Source organism: Macrobrachium rosenbergii, chromosome 12 (genome assembly GCF_040412425.1).
Source record: "Macrobrachium rosenbergii isolate ZJJX-2024 chromosome 12, ASM4041242v1, whole genome shotgun sequence".
Lineage (NCBI taxonomy): Eukaryota > Metazoa > Arthropoda > Malacostraca > Decapoda > Palaemonidae > Macrobrachium > Macrobrachium rosenbergii.
The window spans coordinates 81,057,389-81,077,605 of NC_089752.1; the positions used below are offsets into that span (position 1 = coordinate 81,057,389).

Consider the following 20,217-nt stretch of genomic DNA (forward strand, 5'->3'; position numbering starts at 1 on the left):
AAAAGGTGAAAATGAGTTGTACTTTTATGTCATCTCATTCATTCCAAAGTCATTGTTGTGGTTAGTCTCTTTCCCAGTATAATCCTCTATTTGACTCCTCCCTGCTTTTGAACCACTTGGGAATAATCCTACGTAACACCTCTCAAAGATTTACCTATGTTTTGGTAGGTCCACTAATTCTTCAACACTGTTGGATTCCAGATGCATTTGTTCCTTATAATGTATCTGGTAAACAGTGACCAGTAGATTCAAAATATATACTTCAGTCTAAAAAGCAATAAAAATGACTGCCCACTTGGGACTGAGAAAACATATCAGAATGTGCGGGATAAGTTCTTTCAGAAAAACATGCTCTCATCAGTGGAGAATTTTGTGTAGGGATGTTCAGTTTGTAATGCATGCAAGCCAGCAAGGGTTACTTCATGTAAACCGGGTTCTTTCTCTAAGTCCAGTAGCCCTTTTCAACATACTGTCAAATTTCTGTGAGTCTGGCTATGGCCACAGACATTTTTGTTAGTGACTGTAGATGAGTTAACTAGGTTTCCAGAAATTTTCCCTTTAAAGAAGAGGTTTGTAATACATTGTGATTGCCTGTTGGGGACTTTACTAGGACTTACAGGGGGTGTTTTTTTTTTTTTTTTATCGTATGCGCTATAATTTTACAGGTTGAAATGGTGATTAATTGTCCCAGTGTTACATGAGTATATCTCATGAGTGTGTTTTGATTCTATTTTTCTTTGAAGGTGTTCAGAGTCAATTTTGTGGATTCAGTTTTTTTTTTTAGGTAGTGGTTTATTTCATAGTTGTGTAAAGCATTCAGTTTTCTAGCATGTACATTTTGTGTTAGTGGTGTTAAATGGACGATTTTCAATCAGTAGCTGTTGGGTTTAGAAAATGGTTTGTTAGTCCATGACGGGTGTATTTTGCAATGACAGGATGGTGATTTTGTACGAAATAGTTGTAGAGTTACTGATTTTAATTGACCCATGACATGACTGACGAACCACTTAGACATACCACTTCTTACAATCCACATGAGGATCACAAGAAAACGTCTTCAGCAGCTGAGAGTGGATGCAGAATGAGGTTATGGCCTTCATGTCTTCACACTTTCACCTCTCTGGGAGAATCTAACAGCCTTTATATACAGTAATGAGCATGGTTTCGCCAGTTGTCATCACTCACAAGTAGTTCAGTTCTTCACCAAGGATCTTTTTTTTTTTTTTTTGTCAGTGCGTGCGTAATTAGTGCAGGCCTGTTTAGTTGCGGGCCATACAGAAGAATATGACATGATTAGAAACACAATATGTGAAGAGATGCTAGTTACAACAAACTTCTCCTGATCATATATTTCTGTGATATATGTTCCCAGGTCTTGATTTACAGCTGTTATGATGGTGGCCGTTGATTTTAAATGCAGAAACTATGTGGCTGCATGGAAAAGCTACCTTCATAGTTGTATTTGGATATGACTTATGTGCCGGCCGAGTGTGAATATGTCAATGACACACTGCGGAGGAGTGAACTTATGTTTAATTGTGCCTGGGTGTGGTCACCCAGAAAGCAGGTGGGCCGAGCTCCTATTTTGGATATGGGTTGAAATACATACATAAATGCCTTTTATGATGGCATCATCTACTTCATTGCCTGGAGACAATGCAAAGTTTCATTCGCATATAAAAACTGAAATTCACCGTTTCACGTAAGTTGACCACATACGTACAGTGTCACAAGACGTGATCAGGAGCAATATTTCTCAAGGTGATCGGAAGTCTGGTTGTCATGTGATACGACATTTCAATCTAGTTTTGAGCAAGTGATAAGGCAGTCTGACAGTTGACCCGTACTGCATTGTGATACTGGAGTCTGCCGATATGATGTCATGGGACTTTCCCAGGTGTGAGAATGGAACAGGCCCGAAAGTAGGCATGGTTACAATGTGTTTTGGTATAAGCAAATTGCTGTGAAATCTTTCACTCTAGCATGAACTTTAGTAGCAATCATTTGAGCAGTGCAACTTATCTTTTTGAAGATGGATTCTCTGGTTTGCTGAAATGAGTACCGAACTCTCTTAAAAACCACTTACTGTTTTATTTTTTTGTACACTGTTGCTTTGCAGATCAAAATATCATGTTTTCCTTTTTGCTATTTTTGTTTTACCTTTTTTGATACCCATTGGTTTGATGCAATCTTTTATTAGCATGTTTATTTATGACATTTCAATGAATTTTTTTCCAGATATTCATATGAGGTGTTCTCCTTTCACAGTGACAATCTGTGAACTCGTGAAATATGGACAAAATGCTCTGGGTACTGAGCATAAAACAGAGAAGTTGTAGACATGCTGAAACGGCAAAAGACTTTTTAACTGTGTGCTGATGGCTGTACATTATTTGGTGGTAATGTGATTTACTTCCTGCTCAGTGACAGACTCCATTTTCAATGCTTCATTTTTCCTTCCTCTTTTTATAAGTTCGTGGTTTGTTATATTTTCAAATGAAATCTATTTTTGGTTACTTGGAGTTTAATTTCAGAGGCCTTAGTCAATTATGAATTATATTAGAGAAAGATATTCAGGTTTTCTTCTTCAACCAAGCAGGTGTGTCGGCTGAGAATTCTGGCAAATGAATAAAGCAGCAAGTACACCTTTTAGAAAAAGTTGAGTATATCTTAGTTTACCCAGACCACTGAGCTGATTAACAGCTCTCCTAGGGCTGGCCCGAAGGATGAGATTTATTTTACGTGGCTAAGAACCAACTGGTTACCTAGCAACGGAACCTACAGCTTATTGTGGAATCCAAACCACATTATGACGAGAAATGAATTTCTATCACCAGAAATAAATTCCTCTAATTCTCCACTGGCCGATCGGAGAGTCGAAAGCTGGGCCAACAGCGTGCTAGCCGAGAGCTCTGCCCACCCCTCCAATGAAGGACTACACTTTTTAGGTGTGTGTGTGTATAAACACACGAGTAATAACCCTGATCTTATACGATTCGAGTTGCGCAAATTCACAAACAAATTTTTCATTGGAACCTAATTGTCATAAGCGATTTTTTCACAGATGCAACATTTGCAAATCTGAGAGAGTGAGAGAGAGATACAGGTTGTCCTTACTCATGAGAGTGAAATTATTCAATTATTACAAAGAGAGAGAGAGAGAGAGAGAGAGAGAGAGAGAGAGAGAGAGAGAGAGAGAGAGAGAGAGAGAGAGAGAGAGAATCCTTTGACACGCTGTGGGCAACGACTGACATATCTGACAGTTTTGCCCTGCCCCCTCTCCAAATGTTTCACGAAAGATCAGGAAATGATATTTGTTTAAAATATCACATTTTATTATAGAAATGTATAAATTTTGTAATTATAGTTATATTATTATTTAATCTTATTAATATTTGAAAATTAGTACTTATTATTAGGTAAATCATTTAATTATCAACAAAAATAAACCTATACATGTAACCATAAAAATTCTCTCATCTCAGTAAGGGATGAGAGATTTTTATGGTTACATGGTTATGTTTATTTGTTTTGCTGATAAATAATTTACATAATAATAAGTAGTTTTTCAAATATTAATAGGATTAAATAATAATATAACTATAATTACAAAATTTATATATGTCTATAGTTAATTATGTGATACTTTAAACAAACAAATACCATAGCTGTCAAATATGGCAACTGTAGCCCCATGCATGTCAAAGGATTTCTGGTACTCTCTCTCCCTCTCTCCTTCATAAATCACAAAATTTCCAACTTTTGATATCTAATGTATAACTTCTCTCTCTCACGTTATTTACTCAGCCTCCATAAGAATTCATAAATAATTCAACTTTGTATAACTTCTCTCTCTCACGTTATTTACTCAGCCTCCATAAGAATTCATAAATAATTCAACTTTGTATAACTTCTCTCTCTCACGTTATTTACTCAGCCTCCATAAGAATTCATAAATAATTCAACTTTGTATAACTTCTCTCTCTCAAGTTATTTACTCAGCCTCCATAAGAATTCATAAATAATTCAACTTGATAAAGGACACTCTCTCTCTCTCTCTCTCTCTCTCTCTCTCTCTCTCTCTCTCTCTCTCTCTCTCTCTCTCTCTCTCTCTCTCTCTCTCTCTCTCTCTCTCTCTCTCTCTCTCTCTCTCTCATAGTTAGCGCTCACACATTTTTACAACTTGTTCTTTCTCTTATGTCTTTACCTGTACAGTAAATAGTTTAAATTGATATAATTTTACCTGCACCATCTACACAGTGTAAATGCGCTAGTGTGGCAAATACGTTCTAAAACAGAGACATAATAACTAAGTGTTGTATTAGTCCAAATAAAAACCAGATTGTTCATGAAAAAGCATTTCAAAACAAAGAGAAAGAGATGTAGAGTAAAGAAGGTATTAAAAAGAGGTTGAGAAGACTTCTAAAAATAGATTGGTAGGAAGGGGAGAGACAGAAATTCTCTTCCAACTCTCTATTTATATGTCGACCATTTATTTCCTTTTATAAGGGTAATGTGTTAAGCTAATTTTAAATAAAATTACAATAACTTTAATTTCATTTAAAAGTTAACTTAATAATGTGGAAGCATGATTAGGGGCATATTTAAAATAAGCATTTTAAAGAACATCGCAAACTTAAGAGAAAATTCGCCTTGAGCAAAGGATTCTGTATCCTGACTATACATACATACATTATATATTATATATATGTATATATATATATATATATATATATATATATATATATATATATATATATATACACATATACACATATATATACATATATACATATATATATATATATATATATATATACACATACTGTATATATACATATATAAAGATAAAATCCATGAAGGAAAGGGAGACTGAGTACTGCGAGGCCTTTCGACTCTTTCGTCCTTTACTTAGCAGACTGAAGAAATATAAAAGTTTACAAAGAAAGCTCATATAAATGACAGTTGGGGATTATAAAGGAAAAATATGTATCTAGAATCCAATACAATTGAAGAATTATAGTAGAACTGCCAAAACAGGGTTAAATATTTAAGAGGTTTTACAAAAGATTAGGATCAACCATTCAGAAGCAGGGACAGGACAATTAAAAGATTATACAAGGGGGTGACTGACCACCCAAAAAATATTAGTACAACAAAATAATTCTTTTTTGTAAATAATAATTTTTGCAAGATGAACATTTTTACAAATAAAAAATTATATTAAACATATGGATACATAGAAAATATATAAGGTACGTAATTTGTAATTAAGTCAGTGATTTTATCTTTTAGGTCATTCTTGAACATTTTCTAATACAGGGGTCCAAATAATACATGCCAGGGCTAAGGTTAAAATTACAGCTGGAAGCAAGCAGGATATACCAGACTCCAATCGATTTCACAAGCTTTGCAAATTGTCAGTCGCCAGTATTTGGATCAAGAAATTGAATACATAAGAAAAATAGGGACAGGTTTGTTATCCTTCACATACACTAGATATTTGTTACAACAAAGCCCACAGAAAGCTTTATAGTGGAAGTAACGTGGAGAAAGTAAAACGTAAGAACATTCTTAGCTTGCCTTATTTTAGTGGTTTTGAAAACATAAAATCATTGTTACAGCCTTTTAATGTCAACCTCATTTTTCCTATAACAACACACTAAAAAGAATGTTAATAAAAAATAGCCCTAAAGAAAACAACATAATACATAAAATTCCATGTTTGGATTGTCCCCCTTTTTCTATTGGCCAATCTAGCAAAGATTTAGATGTACGTATTAAGCAACATAAGTATTCAATCAAAATTGGACAAACATCCAATGCTATATTCATTCATTTAAGTGAAAACTCTCACAGGATAAATTGGACTGCAAGTTCAGTGATTGCCGGACAGAAGATTTCTCTTCAAGAAATCTATTGGAGTCACTATTATCCTGCTTACTTACAGCTGTAATTTTAACCTTAGCCCTGGCATGTATTACTTGGAACCCTGTATTAGAAGAATGTTCAAGAATGACCTAAAATATAAAATCAATGACAATTACAAATTACTTACCTTATATATATTTTCTATGCATCCGTATGTTCAATATAATTTTTTATTTGTAAAAATGTTCATCTTGCAAAAATTATTATTGTTTACATAAAAAGAGAATTATTTTGTTGTACTAATATTTTTTGGGTGGTCAGTCACCCCCTTGTATAATCTTTTTACCCTTAAATGCCAACTGGATGTATTTTACGTTGACAAAAATTGTCTGTTGGGTGCCAAGTGGACATAAAATACGTCAACTACAAAAAAGTTTTTTTAAATATTCCTGGGAAAAATAGTTATAGGCCTAGCTTGCGAAAGATTTTAAAATCTTTGGCGCCTTGAGGATGCTGGGAGTTCATGGATCATGCTGTTGTTTTGTTTTTGGCGTGACCCAGCTGCGCATGCGCAATTTCTTTCTTCCGCACTACAAGGCATCAGCGAGGCATCGTTGAGAGCGATTTTCTTATTCGTGTTTTGCAGAACTTGTGCGAGTGTTAGCGTATTTGTGATGCAACAGGGCGTTTGCAGAGATGTCCCCAACGTCGTCAGGACCGTGAAAGGCGCGTATTGCCTGTCGGTGGTGAGCGTGAGGCGATTTTAGATTTGGATGCTAAGAGGGACCCAGCACCCAAGGTGACCCAGATTTTCAACGCCGTGTTGTATGGCCACGTGTGACCGAAAGGGACCAAGGACCACATCCTGTGCCTTTTACGACCCCTAGGAAGCATCAGGGTGGCCTTCAACAAAAGGACATTGATGAGTACTTGTTGGAGCTCGATCGAGAGCAGGTGGAAAATCCTCATTTCGATGGCAGTTGGTCATCTAGTGATGAGGACATCATGCCCGATGTCAGTGATGACAAGTATTTGCCCCCAATGTCTGTACAAGAGCCAGAGCATGAAAGTGAACTGGAGTTCAGTGGTTTCAGTGCCTATGAGGGAGAGTCTGAGGGGGAGGAGGAGGCATGGACTGTGGCTGATGGGGATGAGACAGAAAGTGATGTTGAAAGTGAGGGAGATTGGGCCAGTGGGGAGGGTGGGAGTGTGAAGTCGTGCCCGCGCACAGGTTCGTAGAAGGTCGCAACATTGCAGCAGCTTAGGTGAAGGCCGTTCATCCGAAAGTGATGACAGGTGGTTGGAGGACCCCACCCCACCTAACATGCACCCATTCACGGCAGCACCTGGACTGACCGTCCCTTTGCCTCTCACTGCACTGGGGTTCATTCAGCTCTTCCTTACACGGGAATTGCTGGAATACCTCGGTACTGCCGTGAGGAACTGCAAAGCGAGCGTTGTGTGTAAGCTGGCGGGACTGAAACCTCACGGACATGGCACATTTTTTGGGGCTCCACATTTTCTTTGGAATGATGCCGGCCATACCCAGGAATAATCCAGATCGCCTCATCTTAGTCCACCCAGTGTTGGACTACATTCGTGAACGGTGCCAGTTTCTCGTGGTTCCTTCCAAGAACCTTTCTTTGGATGAGGGGATGATGCCATACAAAGGGCATCTAAGCATAAAAGTGTACAACCCCAAGAAGCCAAAGAAATATGGTGTTAAGTTATTTTTATTCGGAATCAACACTGGATACGTCGTGGACTTCTCTGTGTATTCGGGGGTCTTCTCACGCTGTGTGACACTGTCTTCAGTCTTGTGGATTGTTTCCGTAACCAGGGATACCACCTGTTTATGGATGATTATTATAACTCGGTATCCCTGGCCCAGGAACTGTATGAAGCAGGTGTGCATGTCAGTGGTACCCTTTGGTTGGTGCGTGGGGCCCCGAATGTCCTCAAGAGGTTCGCTAGCCACCCGCAACATCTGACAAGAGGAGAGACAGTGTGGCGGTGGAAGGGAGATGTCTTCGTCATCTGTTGGAAGGGGGTCCGACTTGTGCCCATGATTATGACCAGTCATGAGCCCATCCAAGAAGAGGTCGCTCGGCGGAAGAAGACACGTCAGCAGGTCTGTTACATATGAGGAGTTTCGTGTCCAGCGGCCTACCGTCATTGGGCACTACAATAGGCACATGGGAGGAGTTGATCTCTTTGATCAACTCATCCAGTATTATCTCTTCGCCAGGAGAACCAGGAGGTGGACACAGAAGCTCCTCAAATTCCTGTTTCAGTTGGCCCTCCAGAATGCCTACATCCTCTACTGTGGGTACAATTCGGACACCCGGAGGTTGTCCCACATCCAGTTTCTCGAGGTGGCCGGGAATGCCCTCATAAACTTTAATCCTGAGTGGCCTTCCAACACCCACCTGCCCCCCCGGCCCCGAGCTCCAGATCTGCCCTGAGGGGATAGGGCAGTTGTCGCTAGGAGGGCCAACCTCAGTCGTCCTGCTCCTGCCGACACCGCCCCTGCTGCCGCCGCCCCTACTGTCCCTGTCCCTGCTGCCGCCCTCCCTCACATTCCAATGTCCCGTCGGTTAGTGGACCCTGTGTGTCGGCTGCAGGCAGGGGATCACACACTGGAGCCCCTAGAAGGGGCGAAGCAGAAAGCAGTGCGGGTGTGCCATATGAATGGCAGAAGAAGAAGACACCCGGTTCATCTCTCGCACCTGCAAGGTAGCTCTTTGCAGGATCGGGGAGTGTGACCACAAATACCACACTGCGGTCATATATTGGAGTGCACCTACCCGAGGGACACTGGAGGGAGCAGCGGACCGCCGAAGGGCGGCCCATCTGCAGTAAGGGCGCGTGTCTCCCTCCTCCACCTGTACCTCGTCATGTCGAAAGAAAAAAAATACAAGACTCTTCAATGGAGGAAGGAGAAAACAAGAATAGAACTAAGAGTCAGGATTACGAGTGAGTATTCTGCATTGATTTTATATTCAATTTTATATTTACTACAGGTTTTCATATATCTGTATTTATTGGTTGTTTTGTATATTTCATTTGTAAAAAAAAAAAAAAAATTTTTTTCAAATGCATTCCTTTTAGATATAATATATATATATATATATATATATATATATATATATATATATATATTATATATATGTATATATATGTATATGTATATGTGTATATATATATATATATATATATATATATATATATATATATATAATATATATATATACACATACACACAATATATATATATATATATATATATATATATATATATATATATATATATATATATATATATATATATATATATATATATATATATATATATATATATATATATATATATATATTATTATGATTAGCAAAGAATTAGCTAGCAAATTGCCTCCCCTCCCTCCTTTGTTGTTGTTGGTTGTTCTGTAGAGTGTTTCTGCATTTACTGCCAGCGGCCGATCGATCAGACCATCTGTCTGCTCGACTTAAAAGCAGGGTTTAAAGATTAAAGCGCTCCCATTTTTTGATAAGATCTTTCCTTGAGGCAAAAGTAATCTGGCAGGTGTTTCTCCTACAGGCCAAACCTCCCCTGCAGGCCTTGGGTGCAATGAGTCAAAGCATCTGTGTTGGGGCCTGCCCCCTGCCCATAGGAGGGATAAAAGCAGAAACCCACAGATTCGACACACACGGGCTGGAAGATATGGAGTGAACTTGTGAGAAGATGTCCTCAACACCTGGCCCCACACGATGCCCTTGCATCACAACCACGTGGCCCTTTCCAGTATACTTTTCCTCGCCCCTTCGGCCGTATTCCTCGAGCCCTACGCCACTGCTTGGGTTGAGTCCCCATCATGCCCTTTTCTGAGCCCTTGCATCTCTGCGTGAAGAAACTTCGTCGGAAATCGCAGTCATCCACGGACCGCCTTCTACATGCCTCGGAGAAAATCTGCTAAGGTAAAAAGTGCCTGGAAGAGAGCCCATTTCAGTCACGCTTTTGTCTACGTAATATTTTCTTAAAGAAAGCCAAGAAATTTCCCTTGTCTAATGTCCGTGCGCCTCTTGCATCGGCAGTATTAATTCTTTATTACTCCTTTGGCACCCTCAGTGCAGCTTCGAATTCATTATTCTTTTGTCTATTTTCATTACTGGCGTATAATGTGCATATCTCTCATTTCAGAGGGATCCTATCTTGGAAGCTTCTCGGACTGTGGCTGGAATTCCCCAGTTTCATTCAATCTACTGAGTTCCTCTTACCCGTACTAATGTCATTTATGTAAATACACTACTTTAAATGTGCCCACGTGTTTCACGTAATATTTCCTAAGTAACCCAGGCCCTATGCTCATATGAAATTCTCCTTTGTTTTCCTCCTCTTATTTTCATTTTTCCACGTACCCACAGTCAGAATCACAAGGCTAAATTACACGGTGTTGCTACCTGCCTCACAGAGCCATATTTCAAACTAAAACCACGAACGTAAAAATGGCGACCTGGCCATAGATCTCCGTTTTGCAGTTACGGTTCCCCTAGTGTTGCTTTGTGCATTTGCAACGGAATCGGCTATTAAGCCACAAAAGCTAAGCTGGAGTCTGGTCAATTACGAACCTTTGTGTAAAACCAGCACACAGATCCAGAAAATTCCACGTTAAATGTGTTAATCTTAGCAAAACCTTTTTACAATGCGTGACTGTTCCTAGGAATTAGAAATAGGGATATGTAATCACTGAGAGAAAAGAACACTTGTATTAGATTAGTTAATGCATGCACCTTTCAGGATGAGTAGTTAGGAAATAACCAGTGCTAACCATCCTTTAGCCGAGGAATAGTCGCGAAAATTCCTGTGTTAAAATCTTTGCCATATCGCACGCCCGAGGAATAGTGCGAAATAAATTCCTCTGTGATAACTTTTACTTAGCATTTTATTAGCGAACTGTTATTTGGCGCGAATAAAATTCCCATTAGGACACGACGAAGTCAGCTTGCATTGCTGAAAATTCTCTCAGTGTAGTTAGTATTCGAGTAGGTGTTAGGAAAGCGAAATTTAAACTCCGCTTATAGGGAAAATTACTAGGCCGTTGTATTGTTATCCTCTCAGACGACTGGGAAATTCCCCGGAATCCCAGACGGTATATAAATATACGGGTTCATTCACCCAGAATCTAAAAATACCTCCGGTGTTGGCCAAAGCGACCTGCACCACTTCGCCCGCCCATGCCAGCGTGTGCAGCATTTTTCCCCATTCATTTTTCTTTGGGTTTCCGTTAGTAATTTCTAAGTCTAAAGGGGCGATAAGTAATTCAAGTCCTAAGTGACTCCGTTCTATATGCAAATGCGTGGCGAAATTTCTCCCAAATTCAGTCCTCAGAAGCTCCTAAAATTCGTGTCTGCGTGTGTGAAATTTCTCCAAATTCCAGTCATCAGAGACTCCTAAAATTCTACGTCGCGCGTGGCGAAGAATTTCTCTCCAAATTCCAGTCCTCAGACTCCTAAAATTCGTCGCGCGTGTGAGAATTTCTCAAATTCCAGTCATAGAGACTCCTAAAATTCTCGTCGCATGGCGAGAATTTCTCCAAGTCCCAGTCCTCAGAACTCCTAAAATTCTCATTAAGCACGTGGCAGAATTTCTCCAAATTAGATCCTTAGAGACTCCCAAATTCTCGTCATGCGTGTAAAATTTCTCCAAATTCCAGTCCTCAGAGACTCCTAAAATTCCTAAATGCGCCGTGTGAAATTCCTCCAAACTCAGTCCTCAGAGACTCCTAAAATTCTCGTCTGCGTGGCGAGAATTTCTCCAAATTCAGTCCTCAGAGACTCATACAAAAAATTCTCGTCGCCGTGGCGAATTTCTCATTCCTCACGAACCCAAAATCAAGTCCTTTTGAGACATTATGGTAGTTCACACACATCTAAGCCCTTCTGGGACTGATCATTCTAGTTCGTTGGGAACAACTCGCCCAACTTCACGCTACAGCCCGGCCAAGTCGGCGTGACAAAATCAACTCGTCTTCGAGGCGCATATTAGACCGTTCGCCAAGAACAGCACGTCTTTCAAGACACATCAATTTTAACAAAGAGTCTTTTCAGACATATCCTATACCCATTATTCCAAGATGGCTAATACCCAGAGCCCAACAAAGCGAGGATTTCAAATTCTACATGTCGCTGGAAGGACATGTGGGACTATCGAGGGCAGATCTGAGCATGGGTTCAGGCGAAGTGGGCGATGCCAAGGCTGAAGAAACAGAGAGCGTGAAGAGGGAGAGAGAGCGTGAGGAGAGACAGAGGCAGAATTGCCCAAGAGCAGGAGAAGGAAAGAGCGTGCAGAGGGAGAGAGAGCGAATGGCTCAAGAACAGCTGGAGGAAAAAGAGCGTGCAGGAGAGAAGAGCGTGAAGAAAGAGAGAGACAGAATTGCCCAGCTGCCGAGAGGAAGAGCGTGAGGAAGAAGACAGAATTGCCCAGAGCAGGAGAGAGAGAAGCAGCCCCCGAGCTCAGATGCTAGTGACAGCCCGCCACCCCCCCGCCCCTGCCGCGGGGATGAGTACTCCCTCAGCCAAGCCCACTCGTTCATGCCAAAATGGACCGAGTCGAACCAGTATGGCCGAAAGGGCCGAGGCGAGTCCTGGAGTGCTGCGATCTCTCCCCTGCGAACTCTCCCCTTGTTCTCACTAAATTCCTGGCGGAAAGGCCCTCGTTACTTCTGCGCGCCCTTCCACGCGAGCGGTCGAGGAAACTGGAAACCCGTCGCCAAGCAATTCTGAAGGCGTGCGAGATTACCCGGCCCGGTGGAGAGGCGTTGGAGAAGAGCAGCCCAGAAAGCAGGCCAGACTTGGTCGATTAGGCGTACCATTCGGGCGGGCGTTGACAAAGTAGCTCGATTCGAGCCACTAACATGGTACTCGGCCAGTTTAAATTCAACATTTCCTCGCTCGCCCCTCACTGCCCTACGCCACTCATATAGTGGAAAAAAAGCCCCAGCAACACTCACGGTGTTGCGAGATAACAGATATGTGGAAACCCACCACCCTCAAGAAGAGATCCATGGGAGGCGGAGAGATAAATCCGCCCCTCCTCGGAGAACAAATTCCCCTGGGGCTGGAAACTAGGGCAAGCCCTAACTTGCCATTATTGCAAGAAAAGCAGGGCATTCCTCCGAACAGTGCGGAACAAGAAACCGCCTCACTCTCTCGGAAAACCGACAAATAACTACTTCTCGCCTCCACAGGAACGTAGCGAAGGAACTTTAGCCAGACCTTTTGCCACGGCGTGCAGGTTTATGGCCATTCTCCCGCATGGGCAAAATGCCTTGCAATAACAAAATCAGCAACTACTCCCACCGTCGCCTTGGCAGTCACGAATCCCAAGTCATTGGGCCTCCGCGAAGGGCCTGTATCACGTGGCCCCTCCACGAGGTAAGCGAGCCAGCGGCGCCCGAGTCACTGCATTCGAGGACTTCGGGCGCACAAATCTCCCTCATCCGAAGGGACAGAGTTCCCCTACGGGCTATCGATCAATAGGCGAAAACTACTGCAAATCACGATCGAGAATAAATAAATTTTAAAATGATACTCACGGTCCAATTAGAGTCACAAGACCTCGCAATCCAAAATTTGCAATCTTGCGGTAGCAAGCCATCTCCCGGAGGCTATAGCGTCATCCTGGGACAGGACTCCAGTCCCCCACCGGAAATCCACGACAATCTAGGGGTCCCCATTCCCGAATCATTCAGCGGTAGCGAGTAATCCTCCCGGCGCTCCCTCAGTCAAGACTGGCACCTGGGTACCAGGAGGGCGATGCAGTCCCCACCAGTGCCACCTGAGTACAATGTACAGTGGCCCCTCGATCGGTTCGATCAATTCCAGTGCCGGCCCTGCCTCGGTGCCAGTGCCGGCCCAATCGAATCTCCTTCAGGAGATGCCAAATTCCTACGATTGCCACTTGCATGCGAGCAGGGCCAAGCCGTCGTCCTGACCGGCGGTGAAACCTCTGATAGCTACGGCTCTGCCTAGTGCCAGCGCCCGAAGCGCTCGCCGATCTCCATTCCGCAGGGATCAACAGGACCCCTCTCTTCCCCGGCCTGGCACCTTCACCAGCGTCGGTCAGAGGCGGTTCCTCCGACCACCTTGAGCTCACCTGCAGAGTGCGGCCTGTAACCGTGCCTGAGCTGGTCGCCGATACCCTCACGAGCGCTCACGCCACCCCGACGCCTCCTCTCTGCCTCAGTCGTCGCCAGCGCAATTTGCAAGTCAGGATTCTGCCATATCTCACTTGGCGATGAACTACAAGGCATGACGGATCATGGCGAACCGCCACGGAACACTCCTGCATGGCTGCCGCTCAGCAGGCCCAGGTGGTACTCGTGCACGCCCTCCGGTCATGGGCCTCCGCTTCCCCGACGAGGACAACTGTCCCATTAAGAAGGCTGGGTAGGTACCACGGGCGTGGGAATTTCCAGGTAGTTACAAAGAGCTCTCGGCTCCCATGGCACCTGTCTTGCCATTTCATCTTCGAGAGGTCTTGGCACTGATCCAGAAGGGGATGTCAGGCCCTCCTCTATCTTCTTCCGTTCCTCAGAACTGCTATCTCTTACCATCCTCTACTAATCTTCCCTTAAATTATCCCCACAAGGAGCAATTAAATACGGGATACCATTCCCACAATGTATAAATCATTAAGAATAACAAGTGAGAAGTGGCGCCCTTACGCATACCTTGGCATGGTGTGCGTGTAAAGCCTCAGTCGCGCCCGCCGGGTGCACTTTCCTCGCCCTGGGACTGGTGATAGTCGGGCCGTGATTTATAGTTGAGCGATAAATTCCGCCTAACACAATAAAACCCTCACTCTTTTTCCCTTAGTTCTTCTGCCAATATCATTTACTTTATTTTAGTCATTTATTTATCTTTAATTTTAATGAATCGCGAGTCATAAACTCTTGCCCTTGTGATTTAAATGCCCCCTTTGTAGCTCTGAGGGGCGTGTCCGCCCCTTTCCTCTTGATCAAGTTTCATTAAATAGCGTCTTGGTAATTTTCCTTTTGTTATTATTATCCCTTTTCCCCCTTCCATTATAAGACCCCACATCTTTTGTCTGCTCGCCCCGTCATAACATGGAGTACTCGAGTGGGCAGTGGACGCATAAAATTAGCGTAGTTTAAGGTTAGCGAATTAAAACCTCGCTGGTCTCTCGCCCCACACACCACGACTGTCAAATTCCGGTGTGTGGGTCATCCCTCAACTCCGCGTTGAGCGATAGCTGAGCAAAGCCATTAAAGCAGATAAATTATCAATGCGAATATGTATAGTCATTACAGTATCGCGTAAAAGGGGATATCATTTACAAAAATAAGCGGTTTTCATTTACACAGCCTCTTCCAAGACAGATTGTACTAACCGCATGCATTTTATCTAAAATTCAAGTAACCGTGTATTTTAATTCTTGAACAATAACCTTTCTTTTCATTTTATTTGGCCATAGCCTCATATCGTGGTCCTATAATCTTAATTAATTCACAATTGTTAGTCACATTATAAAGTTACCAGTGGGTAGCAAATCTAAAAGTAATTATTCTTTTACCAAGTGTTTAAATCACTTTGCGTTCTGTTAACGAATTGTCCCAATGTGTTATTAAAAGTAATGTCACAGCTTCATAAAACCCTTAGGAGTAAAGTTCATTGCAAGGCAGAATGTAGAATAACGTAAAGCATTTGCCGCTCATTCTTGAATATCGATGTACACACCCGAAGGAGAGTATGTACATCATCTTGTATGAGGAGAGTATGATTAGCAAGAATTAAGCTAACAAGAATTTGCCTCCTCCCCTCGCTTTATTTGTTGGTTGTTCTGTCGTGTTCATTTACTGCCAGCGTGATCGATGAACCATCTGTCTATGGGACTTAAAAGCTCAGAGGTTTAAAAAGATTAAAAGCGCTCCCATTTTTGATAAAGATCTTTCCTTGAGCAAAAGTAATCTGGCTTAGGTGTTTCTCCTACAGGCCAAAACCTCCCCTCACGGGCAACCAGGGTGCAATGAGTCAAAGCATCTGTGTTTGGGCGCACCGCCCTGCCCATAGGAGGATAAAAGCAGAAACCGCCCGAGGTCGACACACACCACGCGGGCTGGAAGATATCGGTGAACTTGTGAAGGCGTCCTCAACACCTGGCCCCGATGCCCTTACCCCTAACCACGTGGCCCTTTCAAAGTATCACTTTTTCTCGCCCCCTTCGGCCCGTATTCCTCGAGCCCACACGCCATTGCTTGGAGTTTAGAGTCCCCATCGCCTTGCCCCTTTACGGAAGCCCTTGCATCTCACCACGTGGAAGAGCTCGTCCTCGATCACTTAAGTCATCCGCGGACCGCCTTCTACGCCCTCGGAAAATCTGCTAGCGTAAAGTGCCCTGGAAGAGCCCCATTTCAGTCACGCTTTGTCGTATTTTCTTAAGAGAAAGCCAGAAATCTCCCTTGTCTAATGTCCGTGCGCCTCTTGCATCGGCCCCTGCTGCCGCCGCCCCTACTACACCTGTCTCTGCCTTCCCCTCACATTCTGTGTCCCCGTCAGTTTAGTGGACCTAACTATTATAGAAAAGCTGCAGGCAGATCTCCTGGGCCCTAGAAGGGCGTAAGCGGCAAGCGATTGCCGGGTGTGTATATGAATGTGAAGAAGAGGCATGGTTCATCTATACACTTTTCCTGTAGCTCTGGATGGGAATTATGACCTAAATACCACTAGTGTGTTGGGTGCACCTGCAGAGGACACTGGAGAGACAGCGGACCGCGGAGGCGCCATCTGCAGTAAGGGGCGGCGTGTCTCCTCATCACTCATTTATAAATGTGTCCCGAAAGAAAAAAAAAATGGACCCTAGTGGAGGAAGGAAGACAGAATGATTGAGTGTGGACACAGGTGTGATGTGTTCACATTGATTTTATATTCAATTTTATTTACTGAGGTTTTATATATCTGTATTTGTATTTGTTTTGTGTTCATTTTTGTAAAACCTAACATTCTAGTGATATTTAATCATTTACCTTCATTTTGCAACAAATTGGAAGTCTCTAGCACAATATTTCGATTTATGGTGAATTTGAGAAAAACTTTTTCCTTCCCTTCGCGACACGGTAACTCTGCTGAAAATCTCAGATTTTCTTTAGTCACCTTGTCGTAATTTTCGCACTGTTTTCTATTAGGCATTGTGTTAAACATGAAAATGTGCGCAATTTCATGTAGAATACAAAAGAAAATAACTCATGGTTGTAGCTTTTATCATTTTGAAATATTTTCATATAAACCACGATAAGTGCCAAAACTTAACCCTACGGTCACTTTGACTCGACCAAAATGGTCGAAAAATGCAATTGTAAGCTAAAACTCTTACATTTTAGTAATATCCAATCATTTACCTTCATTTTGCAACAACCGGGAAGTCTCTAGCACAATATTTCGATTTATGGTGAATTTACACAATATTTCGATTTATGGTGAATTTTTGAAAAAAACTTTTTCCTTACCTCCGCGCACTAACTCTGCTGAAAATCTCAGAATTTCTTTAGTCACCTTGTCGTCATTTTCGTACCGTTTTCCATTGGGTGTTACATAAAGTGTTATACATGAAAATGTGTGCAATTTCATGTAGAATACAACAAAAAATAACTCATGGTTGTAGCTTTTATCAGTTTTGAAATATTTTCATATAAATCACAATAAGTGCCAAAATTTAAACCTATGGTCAACTTTGACTCGACCGAAATGGTCGAAAAATGCAATTGTAAGCTAAAACTCTTACATTCTAGCAAATTCAATCATTTACCTTCATTTTGCAACAAATTGGAAGTCTCTAGCACAATATTTCGATTTATGGTGAATTTTTGAAAAAACTTTTCCTTCACTCCCCGCACGCTAACTCTGCTGAAAATCTCAGAATTTTTTTAGTCACCTTGTCGTAATTTTCGCACCATTTTCTATTAGGCGTTACATTAAGTGTTATACATGAAAATGTGCACAATTTTATGTAAATACAAGAAAAAATAACTCATGGTTGTAGCTTTTATCAGTTTTGAAATATATTCATATAAATCACGATACCTGCCAAAATTTTAAACCTAAGGTCAACTTTGACTCGAGCAAAATGGTCGAAAAATGCAATTTTAAGCTAAAACTCTTACATTCTAGTAACATTCAATCATTACCTTCATTTTGCAACAAACGGGAAGTCTCTAGCACAATATTTCGATTTATGGTGAATTTTTTGAAAAACTTTTTCTTACTCTCCACGCACGCTAACTCGAAAATGCAATTTTGAAAATCTCTGAATTTCTTTAGTCACCTTGTCGAAATTTTCGCATTGTTTTCTATTAGGCGTTACATAAAGTGTGATACATGATAATGTGCACAATTTCATGTAGAATACAACAAAAAATAAATCATGGTAGTAACTTTTATCAATTTTGAAATATTTTCATATAAATCCAGATAAATAGAAAAAATTTGACCTTCGGTCAACTTTTAACTCGACCGAAATGGTCAAAAATTGCAATTGTTAAGCTAAAACACTTACATTTTAGTAATATTCAATCATTTACCTTCATTTTGCAACAAATGGGAAGTCTCTAGCACAATATTTTGATTTATGGTGAATTTTTGAAAAACTTTTTTTTACGTGCGCACGCTACGAATTCATGCATCATTTTGTGATGATATTTTCTCTGTGTTGCTTTGATCGTTTTACAATTTATATACAAAAATCATCGGAATTTAGTGTAAAATACAACGGGGAAAAAAAAAAAAAATAACTCATTAGCTTTACCCGTTTTGCTCACAGCGCGATTTGTATAATTATGAAATTTTTTTTTTCGTGCTGTCATATATTCCAATATTTATATATGATACTTATATTTTTTTCATTTCTGATGGTTGCATACTAAACTTCAGGCAATGAGAAAAAAAGGACCCAAAAATGAACTCTTAATCTTAAAAACTAAGCGTGCTGTGATTTTCTGAAAAAAAAAAATTATTATTCCGCTTCGGTGCTAACTCCCGAACACCGCCAGCATACAACAGACACTTTTGTAAATAGAGGCTCGGCATTTAAGGGTTAAACAATTTTCATGTAATGATTTTTTTAAGCACAAAATGATTACATGATAATTCAAAAACTCAAGCAAGTAGGTACAACCTAACCTCCCAAACTTACAAAACCTAAAATTTTAACGACCACTTTTAGAATTTTAATACTATGAAAACTACAGAATACCTAGCACCTTCTACTGTGAAAAAACTTCCTTACACTGCAACACACAATTTCATGTCTTAACTAGTAATGTGACACATAATAAGCATCAAAAATATCTTGTGCATGATATATGGTGCAAAGATGTTAAAAAATAATAAAAAAATTAATATTACAAAAGTTCTAACATTACCACTTGGTGATCAATTATAAAATTCCAAGTTGTGATTATTTTAGAGAACCCTTCAGTTCAAAAGAAAAATGATTACAATATTCTATAGAAAATAACCTTCAAGGAGAGCTACTCCAAAATGTTAAAATCAATTCTTTTGCAGTGCAGTCATAATAAAGCAGGAAAAGTTACTTACTCTGTGCAGTCTGTGTCTCAGTAGTCATCTCTTCCTCTGTGGGCAGGGCAGGAGGCATGGTGCTGACTTGAGGCTTTGGGCTTCCCTGTTTCACAGGTAATGTTGGTTCAGGTTTTATGGGCACCTCATTTTGAACAGGCACCATAACAGGAGAAACATTTTCTATCTTACACTCCATGTCATTTACAGGAACACACTGTTGTGGAGTCTGTGGTGGGGGAGATGACATGAGAGGTTGCTGATGTTGTTTGGGCAGAGATGAAACTTGCTCAGGTGGAGGTGGCTGATGTGCTGGCTGGGGTGCATGAGATGGCATTGCATTCAGCTGTGGAGCTTTAATATTCTGCTGTGGAGATGGTGACTTCTGTTTATGTGGTGCCTGCTGAGCTAACTGGTTAGAAAGCGATTGCTGCTGCGATGGTTGCAATGGTTGTGAAGGTTGTTGCTGTGGCTTCTGTTGTGGAGGCTGCTGCGATCCCTGCTGAGGTACTTGAGCAGGAGGTTGCTGTGACACTTGTGAGGGTGGCGGAGGCAAAACCTGCATGGGAGGTTGCTGCGACACGGGCTGAGGTATTTGCTGTTGCTGCACCTGTTGCATTGGTACTTGCTGAGGCATTTGTGGAAGCATCATTGGCGTCTGGACTCCCGACGCAGGTTGTGATGATATTGGTTGAAAAGCTGGAACTTGCGTAGTATCTGCTTTAGATGTAGGTTTAATAACCTCTATAGTTTCAGGAA

The 20,217-nt window shown here is 41.4% G+C and overlaps 1 protein-coding gene across 12 annotated transcripts in view; it reads right to left on the reverse strand.

Annotated features, from left to right (window-relative positions):
• Positions 1–20,217, reverse strand: part of LOC136843737 (eukaryotic translation initiation factor 4 gamma 1-like) — a 721,796-nt gene that overhangs the window by 98,369 nt on the left and 603,210 nt on the right. For all 12 annotated transcript variants that reach the window (XM_067112379.1, XM_067112384.1, XM_067112380.1 and 9 more), the window contains one exon: positions 19,480–20,217. This exon is cut by the window's right edge and continues 265 nt beyond it. In XM_067112379.1, coding sequence (XP_066968480.1) covers positions 19,480–20,217 — 738 coding nt within the window. The remainder of the gene's footprint in view (positions 1–19,479) is intronic.